The 15,097-nt window shown below is 49.5% G+C and overlaps 1 protein-coding gene across 4 annotated transcripts in view; it reads right to left on the reverse strand.

Moving 5' to 3' along the window:
• Positions 1-7,957: 7,957 nt before the first annotated feature.
• Positions 7,958-15,097, reverse strand: part of CYTH1 (cytohesin 1) — an 80,158-nt gene continuing 73,018 nt past the window's right edge. For all 4 annotated transcript variants that reach the window (XM_025279617.3, XM_044938633.2, XM_025279618.3 and 1 more), the window contains 3 exons: positions 12,745-12,816; positions 11,723-11,877; positions 7,958-9,843 (listed from right to left, as the gene is read on the reverse strand). In XM_025279617.3, coding sequence (XP_025135402.1) covers positions 9,765-9,843; positions 11,723-11,877; positions 12,745-12,816 — 306 coding nt within the window. In that variant the 3' untranslated portion in view covers positions 7,958-9,764. The remainder of the gene's footprint in view (positions 9,844-11,722; positions 11,878-12,744; positions 12,817-15,097) is intronic.

Raw genomic sequence — 15,097 nt, forward strand, 5'->3', positions numbered from 1 at the left:
TAAATCAGGAAGATCCCCTGGAGAAGGGCATGGCAACCCATTCCAGTATTCTTGCCTGGAGAATCCCATCAACAGAGGAGCTGGGGGGCTACAGTCCATTGGGGTCACAGAGAGTTGGACACAACTGAGTGACTTTCACAGGGATAGTAAAGAAATAAAAAGGCCAGGACACAGGTGCTCAATAAATTGTAATTACGTCTTGCTTAAGAGCATTAAGATCGGAGGAGACTGTGTATGACAATCACCGACGATGTGACACTAAGGATGCTGGCCGGGAAGATGCTAAGCAGAATCCTGAAGCATCGGGAAATATAAACAGATTTGTTTCCACTGAGTTTGTACAAAGACCTAAACCAAGAGCAGAAAGGTGATTCCACGTGATACAGTGTGGTGAACCAAGAGGAAGGTTGGATTAAGGAAGATAAGGCTAGTCCGGCAGCAGGCCTCTGGTCCCCCTCGGTACAGAACTTGAGTTCTGGTGCCCGAGTCACGTGACCATCTGTGGCTAACGGGGCCAAGGTTTTCTACTGTCTTCCACGCAGTGGGTCGGGTCACACACAGTGGATCGCTCGTGTCAACCAGGTTAGGAAACATCTCACTCCAGGTAGAAGCTGGAATTGATCTAAACCAGGAAAATCTAGCAGAACCCTCGGTTGGAACGGAGAGAGAAACACTTCACAGCAAGACCTGTGATAGAGCTGCTGCCGGCCTGTCTACATTCGAGTCAAGACCCTCCAGAGAGGGGATCGCGGTTCCGTAATGTGAGTGAGACAAGGACCTCCCCGGAACAGAGAGGCAGAGTCCAGGGTGTCACGCAGCCTGGAGTGGTGGGCTGGCCCTGTGCTTTGCTTGCTGAGACATGGCAGCATTTATCACTCGCGTGTGATCCCGTCCTCAGAGCGTTTCCTTTCCACCAAGGTTCCTTTTGGCACCCTTGGGGAGGGGTCTGATGTTCTGCAGTACAAATGGGCAGCTGCTTGGTGTGTCCACGCATCACTTTTTTTTTAATAATTTTTTTTGAGTTTTGGCTCTGCTGGTCTTTGTTGCTGGGCTCAGGCTTTCTCTAGTTGCATCGAGCAGGGGCTGCTCTCTAGTTTCGGTGTGAAGGCTTCTCATTGCAGTGGCTTCTCTTGCAGAGCATGGGATCAAGGGCTCTAGGGCTCAGTGGTTGTGGCGCATGGGGCTTAGTTGCTTCAGGGCATGTGGGATCTCCCCGGACTGGGGATTGAACGTGTATCTTCTGCATTGGCAGATTTTTTACTGCTGAGCCACCAGAGAACCCCCAAGCAGCACGTTTTAAGCAGAACTCTGTTTGGCGCAGCTGTCCACCTGCTTGGAGGGAGAGGGTGAGTCAGGTGGGCCCTTGCTCTGGATCCCAAACTGGGATTTCATGCACGGCATGCAAAGGATCAGCAAAGGATTCCATAGTTTTCAAAAATAATTAAAATAATGATGATGAAACTGAGTTCCAGGTCCAGGCACTAGACTAAGGGCTGTTTTTGTTTTTTTTTAAATATGCATCACCTGATTCATTCATCCTTAGCCCAGTGACATATGTCCTGTTACATATATGTGTACCTGCCCTGGAGTGTGTAGTATCCATGTGTATCTATGTCCGTGTTTTCTGGCCCTGTTCACTGAAAGAGCAAAGAGATGAAGACACCTCAGTAGCAATGGGCACACCTAGAGGCCAACTCTTGGCCTCTAAAAGGAACTGGGGGCCCCTGGAGAAATGGCTGACCCTGGAACTGAGGAAGGGTGGGTATGAGGTGATCCAGAAGTATTTTGTGATGCCAGGAAAGGTGTTGGTGCCAAGACAATGCAGGGTATATCACGTCATGTCATAGGACATGGAGCCAATGGATGGGGCTCCCACTGGCCAAATTGGGGACATTTTGAACATCAGACTCACTAAGGACAGTAGTATGTTACAGACCTCTGGAAACAGGAATCTGTGCATCCACGCCGTTAACAGGTGTGCGAGCAGGACAAAGAAAGGCTCCTTCTCACAGTCAGGATGCCGAGGGCCAACCGGTCCCTCGAGGGAGGCGCTGGAGGTGGGGCTCATCATTTTGCAGCCACTAGAGTAGAGATGAGTGTGTGCAGAGCACTCAGGCAAGAATCACCGGTGAGACTAAGTCCAGGGGGTAGTGTTGACAAGGTGCCCTCCTGGGGCGATCAGAGCATGAGCTCAGGTACAACACACTGAGTATGCCTGGGATGCCCTGGGGCACAGGCCCAATAGGAGGGGAAGAGGGCAGAGACAAGAGGCACAGAGGCACATTTTGCGGCCCCAGCTGGTTAGCGGGTGCAACCATGTGACTGGTCATCTACCCAGGCATTTGCGAACACTAGAGGCTAGTCCTGTGGGGTGTCAGCAGGCGGTGGGTGGGCAGAGGGGCCAGTGAAAGAGCCTGATGTTGAGCTGGCGGAGAGGTAAGTGAAACTAGATTTGTCCATCAAAGCTGAGTGGAGGGAGTGGAGGCAGGCCCTTGGCTGAGGACGAAGATGCAGATGCAACAGGACAAACTGTCAAAAACGCCAGCGATGCTCACAAAACCTGCACATGGTTCCACTGTCCATAGCAGCCCAAGAGTGGAATTTACTCAATACCCATCAACAGATGCATGAATAAGGATGTGGCACATCCATAAAATGGAACATCAGCACTAAAAAAGAATGAAGTACTGACAACCCACACCACCAGTGAACCTTGAAAGCAGTGGTGGTGAGAGCAGTCAGACACGGAGGACGACACCGCGAGTGACTGCAATCCTACGAGATGTCCAGGAGAGGCAGAGGACGACACCGCGAGGGACTCCAGTTCTACGAGATGTCCAGGAGAGGAAGTCCCCAGAGGCTGAAACGAGGGTCTGCCTAGGGCTGCAGGGGGTGAGGATGCTAATGGGAGCAACAGGGTTTGCTTGGGGACGATGAATAGATTCCAGAATTGATGGTTAATGGCTGAATGACTTGGTGAATACACCAAACCCACTGAATTGTACACTTTAAATGGATGAATTATATGGTACAGAATCATACTTCACTAAACCTGGTGTGTATACACGTATGTACGCATGTCTGCCTAACAGGGAAGAGAAGGAAGTGTAACTGATCAGGACTCTATGAGGCCTTCCCTGGAGAGACACCTCCCCCTATCGCCCCTCCATGTCCTCCACCTGCCCCTTGTCTGGAAACACTTTAGCCAAAGAATACATTTAATCAGAGAAATGAGAAAATGCAGAAACAGAGGAAAACAGTCAACAAGACAAAATAACAGTCATGAAACAAAATACCTTTAGTTCCTCCTCAAGGGCTGTAGGTAACATCCTCAGTCATATCCTTTTGGCTGTTTTACAGATACTGAAACCCAACCAGGAGGAAGTTGTTAACATGATGATCAGACTGCAGACGTGACGTAAGCTGCTCCATCTGGCACAATTCCAAGAACTGGCCTTAAGGAAGTGGGAACAAACTGACCCTGGACCTGAAGATTAACTGAACTTAAAATAATCAAGGTGACACGGATCAGATCACCCCATGAGAAATTTCAAGATGACTGTTGGAGCTGTCTGTGCTGTTCTGCACGTGGCCCCCCAACCCCACGTGTGTACCCCTGAAACTCCCCCTTAGAAGCTCTTGCCCCGACTGACAAGGGGAAATTGGTTCTTTGGGACATAAGTCCACAGTCTCTGCAGGATTGCTGGCTTCCTCAATAAAGCCCTCTTTCTTTGTAACCAACATCTGTCTCTCAACATTGGATACTTGACCAATGAGCAGCCAAACCTGAGTCTGGCGACAAAAAGAATTGGGGTGGTTGTTTAAGGCACTATTCTCGAACAGTACTGGGCGCCAGAAGCACCTGGAGAACTTGTGAAACCGTGTCAGGTCCTGGCACAGCAGGCTCCAATTCAGTGGGTGTGGCGGGCGCCTGAGATTGCAAGACTATACCTTACATCAATCTGCACTTCTAACCCATCCCCAGATGCTGCTGGAAATGCTGTCCAGGGAACCACACTTTTAGAACCACAGAAAGTGATGGCATTTACTCACTGCTGTTGTTCTAAAATTGAGATCTAATTCACTTACCATAGAATTCACCCTTTTATTTTTAAAATTGTTTTTTGACTGCACTGGGTCCTTTGCGGCACATGGGCTTTCTCCAGCTGCAGTGCGTGGGGGCTACTCTCTAGTTATGGTGCCCAAGCTTCTCGTTGTGGTGGCTTCTCTTGCTGCAGAGCATGGACTCTAGGGTTCAGTAGTTGTGGCCCATGGGGCTGAGCTGCTCCGCAGCATGTGGGATCTTCCTGGACTAGGGATTGAACCCGTGTCCCCCGTATTGGTAGGCAAATTCTTAACCACTGGACTACTGGGGAACTCCAGAATTCACCCTTTTAAAGTGTACAATTCAGTGAGTTTTAGTGCATTCGCAACATTGTGCAACTATCAACAAATATTTTTAACACCCTCAAAAGAAACCCTGTACCCATGGGCAGTCACTCCCGTTCTCCCGACATCACCAGCCTCTGACAACCACCAACCCACCTTCTCTCTCCACAGATTTGCCTCTTAAAGACACTGCATATAAATAGAATCATATAAACCATGAGCTTTTGTGTCCGGCTTCTTTCACGCAGCATATTTTCAGGGTGCAGCCATGTCATAACACAAATCCCAACTTCATTCCTTTTCATGGCTGCATGATATTCCACTGCATGAACACACTGAAGTTCACTTATCCATTCATCAGGTGATGAACATCTGTATTGTTTCCACCTTTTGGCCACTGTGAATCATGTGGCTATAAACATTCAAGCGCAAGTTTTTGTGTGGACGTGTTTTCAGTTCTCTTGGCATATACCTTGGAACTGCTGAACCATATGCTACCTCTACACTGTGCTTTCTGGGGAGCCACCAGCCAAGGCGACAGGCTAGGTCTTGTCTGTCTCCTTACCCTGTGATGCTATGCTGAGTATCTTCTGGGCTTTGGGGTTCTACCTCACTGTGCCTCTTCCCTGGAGTTATGGAGGCACATCTGGAAACTGAAATGATACTGAGAAGGTATTATAAAGGCTGAAGGCACATTTCTTGATCTTAATAAAAGTTGATGTCTGGAGAGACTGTCATAGAGAATGAAGTAACTCAGAAAGACAAAAACAAATACTATATAATATTGTTTATATGTGGAATCTAGAAAAATGGCACCGATGAACCTATTTGCAAAGCAGAAATAGAGACACAGATGTAGAGAACAAACTTAGGGATACCAAGCAGGGGAAGGAAGGGTGGGATGAATTGAGAGACTGGGATTGACACATACGCGCTACTCTATACAGTCAGCAAAAACAAGACCAGGAGCTGACTGTGGCTCAGACCATGAACTCCTTATTGCCAAATTCAGACTTAAATTGAAGAAAGTAGGGAAAACCACTAGACCATTCAGGTATGACCTAAATCAAATCCCTTATGATTATACAGTGGAAGTGAGAAATAGATTTAAGGGCCTAGATCTGATACACAGAGTGCCTGATGAACTATGGAATGAGGTTCGTGACACTGTACAGGAGACAGGGATCAAGACCATCCCCATGGAAAAGAAATGCAAAAAAGCAAAACGGCTGTCTGGGGAGGCCTTACAAATAGCTGTGAAAAGAAGTGAAGCGAAAAGCAAAGGAGAAAAGGAAAGATATAAACATCTGAATGCAGAGTTCCAAAGAATAGCAAGAAGAGATAAGAAAGCCTTCTTCAGTGATCAATGCAAAGAAATAGAGGAAAACAACAGAATGGGAAAGACTAGAGATCTCTTCAAGAAAATCAGAGATACCAAGGGAACATTTCATGCAAAGATGGGCTCGATAAAGGACAGAAATGGTATGGACCTAACAGAAGCAGAAGATATTAAGAAGAGATGGCAAGAATACACAGAACTGTACAAAAAAGATCTTCATGACCCAGATAATCACGATGGTGTGATCACTGACCTAGAGCCAGACATCCTGGAATGTGAAGTCAAGTGGGCCTTAGAAAGCATCACTACGAACAAAGCTAGTGGAGGTGATAGAATTCCAGTTGAGCTATTGCAAATCCTGAAAGATGATGCTGTGAAAGTGCTGCACTCAATATGCCAGCAAATTTGGAAAATTCAGCAGTGGCCACAGGACTGGAAAAGGTCAGTTTTCATTCCAATCCCAAAGAAAGGCAATGCCAAAGAATGCTCAAACTACCACACAATTGCACTCATCTCACATGCTAGTAAAGTAATGCTCAAAATTCTCCAAGCCAGGCTTCAGCAATATGTGAACCATGAACTTCCAGATGTTCAAGCTGGTTTTAGAAAAGGCAGAGGAACCAGAGATCAAATTGCCAACATCCGATGGATCATGGAAAAAGCAAGAGAGTTCCAGAAAAACATCTATTTCTGCTTCATTGACTATGCCAAAGCCTTTGACTGTGTGGCTCACAATAAACTGTGGAAAATTCTGAAAGAGATGGGAATACCAGACCACCTGACCTGCCTCTTGAGAAATTTGTATGCAGGTCAGGAAGCAACAGTTAGAACTGGACATGGAACAACAGACTGGTTCCAAATAGGAAAAGGAGTACGTCAAGGCTGTATATTGTCACCCTGTTTATTTAACCTATATGCAGAGTACATCATGAGAAACGCTGGACTGGAAGAAACACAAACTGGAATCAAGATTGCTGGGAGAAATATCAATAACCTCAGATATGCAGATGACACCACCCTTATGGCAGAAAGTGAAGAGGAACTCAAAAGCCTCTTGATGAAAGTGAAAGTGGAGAGTGAAAAAGTTGGCTTAAAGCTCAACATTCAGAAAACGAAGATCATGGCATCCAGTCCCATCACTTCATGGGAAATAGATGGAGAAACAGTGGAAACAGTGTCAGACTTTATTTTTGGGGGCTCCAAAATCACTGCAGATGGTGACTGCAGCCATGAAATTAAAAGACACTCCTTGGAAGAAAAGTTATGACCAACCTAGATAGCATATTCAAAAGCAGAGACATTACTTTGCCAACAAAGGTTCGTCTAGTCAAGGCTATGGTTTTTCCTGTGGTCATGTATGGATATAAGAGTTGGACTGTGAAGAAGGCTGAGCACCAAAGAATTGATGCTTTTGAAGTGTGGTGTTGGAGAAGACTCTTGAGAGTCCCTTGGACTGCAAGGAGATCCAACCAATCCATTCTGAAGGAGATCAGCCCTGGGATTTCTTTGGAAGGAATGATGCTAAAGCTGAAACTCCAGTACTCTGGCCACCTCGTGTGAAGAGTTGACTCATTGGAAAAGACTCTGATGCTGGGAGGGATTGGGGGCAGGAGGAGAAGGGGATGACAGAAGATGAGATGGCTGGATGGCATCACTGACTCGATGGATGTGAGTCTCAGTGAACTCCAGGAGCTGGTGATGGACAGGGAGGCCTGGTGTGCTGCGATTCACAGGGTTGCAAAGAGTCAGACACGACTGAGTGACTGATCTGATCTGATGTATGAAACAAATAACTAATGAGAACCGACTGCATAGCACAGGGAACTCTACTCAATGTTCTGTGGTTACCTAAGTGGGAAGGAAATCTAAAAACGAAGGGATACACTTTGTTGATTCACTTTGATTCACTTTGTTGTACAGCAGAAACTGACACAACATTATAAAGCAATTATAATCAATAAAAGTTAATAAAAGAAAATAAAGTCAATGTCTGACATTTGTTTCTTCTTCCAAAAAAGGGGGGAAATCACTAGGCTACTCATCTTTCTTGCTCTGCTCTCTTTTACGGAAGACAGCACCATCCTCCCCACTTCCGGTCTTTATTGTCACTGGACTTGGCCTGTGTGAGGTTCAGGCGACACACCCACCCTCACGAGCACACCTGATAAGCAGAACCTTCCTTCTCAGGGCCCAGCTGGGCACGAAGCAATGCCACAGGTGACAGAGTGGTTTGGGCAGGTTTGGAGTTTATTTGCTGCAGTTCCTTGGCGCTAGTTTACAATGCAAAAAACAAACAAAAAGAAATTGGAATAATAATTATAATTTTTTAAAAACCCTGTCAACAACTTTCAGTCATTTCTTTACATTTGACAAAACTTTTTTTTAAAACAAATACAAAATAATCTAAAAGGAGAAAAACTATACATGGATTATTTACACCTCTGATAAATAGACTAATACTGATCCAGGTGCCTCTCTGTCTGTAATGTTCATGAGAACCCGGGCCAAGGACTCAGATCACCAGAGGGGCTCCAGCACCGGCCCAGACTCCCTGGATCCGGCTGGCCCTGCCCCGGCTCTCTCACCCAGAAAGGTCAGGTTACCAGCCTGGACCCTCTTCCGTCACCTCCACAAGCTCCGGCATTAAAACGCCTGAAGCCACTCCAGGGAGGACCTACACAAAGGTGGGCCCAGAAAGCCCCCTACTCCCCTTTACCAAAGCTATTTCCAGAGATGCGAGCCTGCCTGGAAGGAGTCAGAGGAGCCGGGGTCACACAGCCTGGGAGGGGTCTGGCGACGATGGCCCGGCCGGCCTTGCTCTGCCTGGACTGGGTGCCGGGCCTGGACGAAAGTCCCTGAGAGAACAGCAGGAGAGCAGTGGCCGCGGCTCCTTCCGGCCACACGTCAGGAGTGGGGGCCGAGCCCTCACCCCCTGGCTCCCCCTGTCCTGGCCCTGCCACGCAGCAGGTGAAGGCCCACTCCCCTCTGAGGGCCACCACTAAACCCACAGCGTGGTCCAGGTGAGGGCCAGTTCTGAGGCAGAGAAGGCTGAAGCCCTCGGGTGATCGGGTCAGACCTGCTCCTTCCTCTAAAACGAGGAATGGAGTGTAGGGGCAGAAGGAAGAAAAACCAAATAAGAAACAGGTCATCCCAGAACCTCTGATGGGACTGCCTTCCTCACAGTTTTGGTTATTAGGTATGTCGCTCAAGGAAAGATGCTGACTTTCTATTTAAAAGCCCGACAAGAATGAATCCTGAAAGAGAAAGAAGAGCGCAGGCGGCAGGCGGACTCCCTTCTTCTCCCTGCAGCGCTCCCCAGGCACCAGGAAGGACAAGCACCGACTGGAGTGGCTGGCGCTGCCCTGCAGACCCCAAGGCTGTCCTCGACGCGTGGCCCCCTCCACCCTCTCGCCAAGCCCTCTCCCACCCAGCCAAGCCCCCACGAGCACGGGGAGGCGGTCTGCCCAGCCCCTGCCCTGGGCTGCCACCTGCAGCAGTGGTCCAGAGAGCTTCTTCTCCAGGGAGAAGCTTCCTGAAGCACATGGGACAGAACGCAGCTGGACAGCTCTACTTTCTCTCTTTCTTTAAAAAACAAAAATATATCTTTATAGTATGTGGCTTCTCTTCCATTCCCCCTTTCTCCTTAACATATAATAAGATAGATACACGTATTTATGGTGCAGGGTTGAAGGCTTCTTCCCAGGGAATAACCGAGAGGTAAACGGTCGGCTCTGAGCTCTGCTCTCAGACCTGCTGAGCGGAGACCTGCAGGGGGTGGCCTGGCCGACAGGAGCTCTGTTCTTTTTTAGAGAGAAAGGCTCAAAACCCAAGTGTGAAGGCGTCAGGCCCCCTTCCTCAGGGGTGACCACCTACCCTTCTCCCACTTAAAAAAATTAGCAAAAGCTGAAGCTAGTCTCTAGGAATTCAGGATGACGCCTGGCCAGACGCTCCCACTCTCGGAGGCTCGGCAGCCACCCTGGGCCTCACTGGCTGGGAAGCACTCGCCGGGCATGCAGGCCCTGCTGGCTGTGCAGACTCAGTGTCTTTTCGTGGAGGACACTTTCTTCTTCCGCGCGGCCAGCATCTCGTAGAAAGGGTCCCTGCTGATGGCCGCCCTGCAGCACAGAAAAGGAGAGACATCAGCGGGGACCGAGGAACAGGAAAGGAGATACAACCCCAGGCCCAGGCTTCCTAGTGGCAGCCGCGCCCACACACTCCCCTCAGCTGCCTGACCGTCCCTATAAAGGCCACGTCGTGGCATCAGCCTTCACTGGACCCACATGTGGTGCAAAAGACAAGTCTTGAGGGAGATGAGGTACAGGTAACAAGGTAACGGTGGGGCGCTTGTTGCCTGTTTCAACCAAGTAATCAACGTAGGTTCAGGAGTCCTCTTCAGCTCACAGCTGAGCTCTGACTCAGGGAAACAATCGCGATGCTTCAGTTCTGTGATGACAGTGGCGTCTGTGGGGCACTGACTGCCACACAACCCTGTGTGTCACCTGGCACATGCTGCACCTGGTTGGCATCTGCAGTCTGTACTGAGCGACTTCTGAGTCCCCAAGTGCACCAGCTCAACAGCCAAGACCCATCACTGGGCAGCAGGGGCCTGAGCAGCGGCCAGCAGCCTGCCTGGCGTCCACAGTCCGGTGGGGAGAGAGGCCGGGCAGCCCCCACACTGGCCCCAGAGACCCGCACAGGTGGTGACGGCAGGCCACGGCCCCCTGCGGCCCTTATACCGCTCCTTCTCTACTTTCAAGCAAGCTGTGAACCACTATTTGAACTTTCATTTGCTTTTCCAGAGAAGTGGTATTCCAAGTGCCGACAGTTTCCGGGCTTGTCACAAGCCCATGTGACTGCAGACTCCGCACCTGACCAGGCGCACAATGGCTCCTGCAAGCTGACCAGGCCCTGTTCACAGAGAGGACGTGTGCCCGGGAGGTAGGGGCACAGGGCCGGGACACATCCCAAGGGACTCTGCCATGTGGGTGTCTGACCACGTGGAGAGGTCGGGAGGGAATCCTGCTTCCGTCTTCGGAGCGTCAGGGCGAGGAGTCCACCTCGGCTTCCTGGGTGGGCCAAGCCCCAGGGACGCCACGGGACAGCTCCGGCCCATGTGAGGGGCTCAGGACACATGACATGCTCAGGTCTGGAAGCCCCGCCCAGCTGCACACGTAGGTGTGCTCCCCTGTGGCCATCCTCGCTCTGGTCCCGGCGATACCTGGGAGACGGCTGGGTCACGCCTGATGAACGCAGCATCAGTGGCGAGACTGAGGACGTGCTCCCAGGAGGAAGAGCCACGGAGACAAGCATGGTGATGGGGAGTGGGCATGACGGTGGAGGGGACAGGGTTTGCAGAAGCCCCAGGGGGAGTGGAGAAGAGGGGCTGCAGCAGGATACCTCCCCTGTGATAAAGTCGGTGACACAGGCAGAGCAGGGACCAGGAAGAGCCCTGGATCCGAGGCTCTGTTTACACCGGCCTTCTCCCAGACCTTCTCTTCTTCACAGCTCAGTGGGGAGTGTGGGGCTCTGCTTTATGACCCTGGATCACTGCCACATGACTTCGACAAGCGTTCACCATTTAGCCTCAACAGGCCTCAGTTTGCCCATCTGTAAATGGGACAACAGTGTCTTGCAGGATTAAGGAATTATAAAAGGGAATGGTTACAATTTCCACCGAGCTGTCACCATGAGGATGAGACCTGCTTCCAAAGACATGAGAAGGCCAGTCCAGCCAGTGGCGTCTGTGCCTGTAAGCCTGCTCACCAGTCCCCTCCGTGGGGCCAGGAGCTGCTCTTGGGAAACCAATACGTGAGGTACTCTCTTAAAAATGTCCAAGGGTCAAGAATCCAGGGACCCAGTGAAAAGTCAGCTGGGAATCACAGTCAAACTACCCACTATGGATTCAGCACCAGGGGTGCCGAGGTGGGGCAGGCAGCACACAGCAGCTGGGCGGGACTGTGAGACACAAGGCCCAAACTGTCATATGTCACCTACTTGATGCACTTGATCCAGTCCTCCTTCTCCTCGGGCGTTGGGGCCGAGATACGGTAGACTGTGTGGTTCCCCTCAACCACGCGCCCATCCGCCTCTGTCTTACAGGCCTTAATCACTTGGTCTTTATTGTCGGGGATGTAAAGTTCAAAGCAGTTCTGAGAATTAAGAAAGAGAGAGAGAGCGATAAAGATCTAAGAAAGCTGCTTACCAAGAAAAAAAAAAGGTTATTTTCCCAAAAAGAAATTTTGTTAATTTCTTTATTCTGACTTTCATAAAATATAGGAAACATACATTTCCTTTGGAAAAGAGTAACCTAAAAGTGGAATCCCGGAGAACATACATTGTATATAAATAGGTCTTACTAGCAAAGATACCAAGCAGATACACATTAGCTCTATTCCTAAGGTATAGAAAATATGGAGATAACTGCAGGTAACCGAATGCCTTTTACAGCCAAGTCAGCAATACAATAATCCAAAACAAAGGAAAAATATTTATAAGCCATCTGAAGATCATAAAATAAGTGGACCAATCATGAGAGCTTGCTAAAGTCTTTTAAGGCAGGATAATCCTATACGTCGTGTGATAGTTAGAAAGTGACACTAAAGCAGATGGACAGAATGAAAGACGTTCTTTAGTTTCTTTCACCTTTGCCTTACCTGTAAAGATAATTTTAAAAGTTAGGCTAAATTAAATTAGTACTTTTGGAGTTTTTTGAAGTCCTTGGCCCTTGAGTAAGACGGGGGTGAGCACCGACCTTCTGCACATTAAGAGACCATGCCTGACTGACAGGTGGCCTCCGTCTATGCAGCAGAGGCTCAGCCTCCGAGGACTCGGCCCAACACAGACACTGCTCTACTGCAGCAGTTACCACTGAGAACAGTCCGCTTGTAAGGGGACCTGCGCAGCCCCAACCGTGTTGCCCAAGGTCAATGGCAAACCTTTGTGACTTCATCTTGTGTCGAACAGCTGCTACGCCCATCTCTTCTGTCCCCCCGAAACAGCTCATCAAAAATACTCACTGGTTTTTTGGAGTCTTCCACCTCCCGGATGCTCAGGTTCTCTAGCGGAATAATTCCCCGGGGCTCCTTATCCTGCACAAGAGATGGAGAGAGACCTCACTGCTTCCGAACACCCGTTCTGTTACCTTCACACAGTGGCTCAGCCAGGCTCCTGCACCTCTCCATGACCTGAAGTCTACAAATCAGCTCTAGAGCCCACACCCTATGTTCTAAAACAAGAATAGGGTCAAGAAACGTGTGGGTGTTGTCAACATATCACAGATGAACCCCTACAACCGAGAGGCCTTTGGAAGAGGTGCTTCCGCAGACGCTCTGAACGAATGAGTGTGACAAGAGCTGTGTGGCCTTTCAATGGGGAACGTGTAAGTCCCTTTCACACAAAAACTTCTTGCTTCTTTGCCTAACTCATCTCTCAAGCCTCAGTTCTAGTGTCAGCAAAGCTAGGAAGTCCTAGTCTGGCCCTGGGTGCCCCTGTTCTGTGCCCCCAGCATCTGGACTACAGCTGTATCATGTGTCACTACCTTATCATTACTTCCGGCACCGTCTTCCTTCTCCAGGCTGTAGGATCCTCAAAGAGACACTGACTGCCTGACAACTCCACTTGGACCAAAAAGGCGCCTAGACTCCTGTCCAGAACAGAGCCCCGCGTCCCCTCACCCCCGACTAGCCCTCCTCCAGGGCTTCCCATCTCAGCCAAGGCCACTCCCACACCTGCCGGCACTTGACCAGCAGCCCTCACCTCCTCTCTCAAACGTCCAGACAGTGATGGCCAAAGACTGTGTTCCAAGGGCAACAGTTTAACTGGGCCATGCCACACTTCCTAGAGCAAATGTTCCTAAAATACCATGTGCACCCTTTTGATCTGCAGACTCAGGTTTCTTTCTCCTTTTCAGGGCAGTAATCTCATGACCTGTCTTTGCATCCGCAGGTCCTAGTGTTCTGGCACTGGGAGATTCTCACCTGTCCTCTGCACCTGTTAGCTTTCTCCCCCGCCCCATATTTTATTTGGCTGTACCAGATCTTAGTTGTGGCACACAGGATCTTTAGTTGTGGCATGCGAACTCTTAGTTGCAGCCACGTGGGATCTAGTTCCCTGACCAGGGATTGAACCCAGGCCCCCTGCATTAGGAGCTTGGAGTCTAAACCACTGGATCACCAGGGAAGTCCCACTAATTGCTTTAATGCTCATCTTTCAATCTCTGGGACTATCTCAAGTCTTTCCTCTAGAACAGGAATTACATTTCTGGCTGCTGCTGCTGCTACGTCGCTTCAGTTGTGTCTGACTCTGTGCGACTCCATAGATGGCAGCCCACCAGGCTCCCCCGTCCCTGGGATTCTCCAGGCAAGACACTGGAGTAGGTTGCCATTTCCTTCTCCAATGCATGAAAGTGAAAAGTGAAAGTGAAAGTGAAGTCATGTCCGACTCTTCATGATCCCATGGACTGTAGCCTACCAGGCTCCTCCGCCCATGGGATTTTCCAGGCAAGAGTACTGGAGTGGGTTGCCATTGCCTTCTCCAACATTTCTGGCTAATCATTCCTTAAAGTTTTAACTTATTTGTTAATAAATAAGTTATAATTCCACAATTATATAGCTATATTTTGAATATGCAGTTTTGGTTCTTATTTGTTTTTAGTCTGAAACTTCTGGAGGGCTGGATATTTTGTATTGTGGCCACTTCAGACCCTCAGGAGAGAAGTGAGTGGAGAGAGCGCCCCCCTCAGACACCCTGAGCCCTGACTCTCCCCTGAGGCTGCTGGAATCCAGCACGTGTTGGAGCTGACGCGTACTGCAGACCCTCCACGGACAGTCTTCTCACATGAACACATACTCGGAGCTTTTACTGATATAGTGAGTCCTGTTTTTCCACTTTTTCCTGGTTTCTACTCTCACTACTCCTCCATCCAAAGGGGTAAAGGGAAGAACTCCTACTGATTTTGCTTCTCCTAGACTTGGGCACGGGGCGGGGAGGTCTGGGGTTCGTTGTGCCTGGCTGCACAGCAGGGGCCCTTCTGATGGTTCCAGGATGCATCGCGACCCCTTCTGCCAAATGGGAAGCGTGCTGACTAAGTTCTGCTTTTTCCTTATCCGGCTGCTTTGTTCCCACTTATCTACTAGATTTTCCCTCTTTGTTAGGTAATTCCATGAAGACATCTCCACCTACCATCTCAAGCCCGAGGCCCCCCATCAGCATCTTTGGGAGCGTTTTCTCCGGTCCCCACTGCCTGATAAAATGCTGCTGCACTGCTAGACTGAATTCAGGTACCACCAACATGGTCGGTGTCATTTTAAGAACCACAAGATTCTAGAATCTCACTGCACTACCACTGAGACCACCGGGGACCCAGAGGTG

The sequence above is a fragment of the Bubalus bubalis genome, chromosome 3, assembly GCF_019923935.1.
Source record: "Bubalus bubalis isolate 160015118507 breed Murrah chromosome 3, NDDB_SH_1, whole genome shotgun sequence".
Lineage (NCBI taxonomy): Eukaryota > Metazoa > Chordata > Mammalia > Artiodactyla > Bovidae > Bubalus > Bubalus bubalis.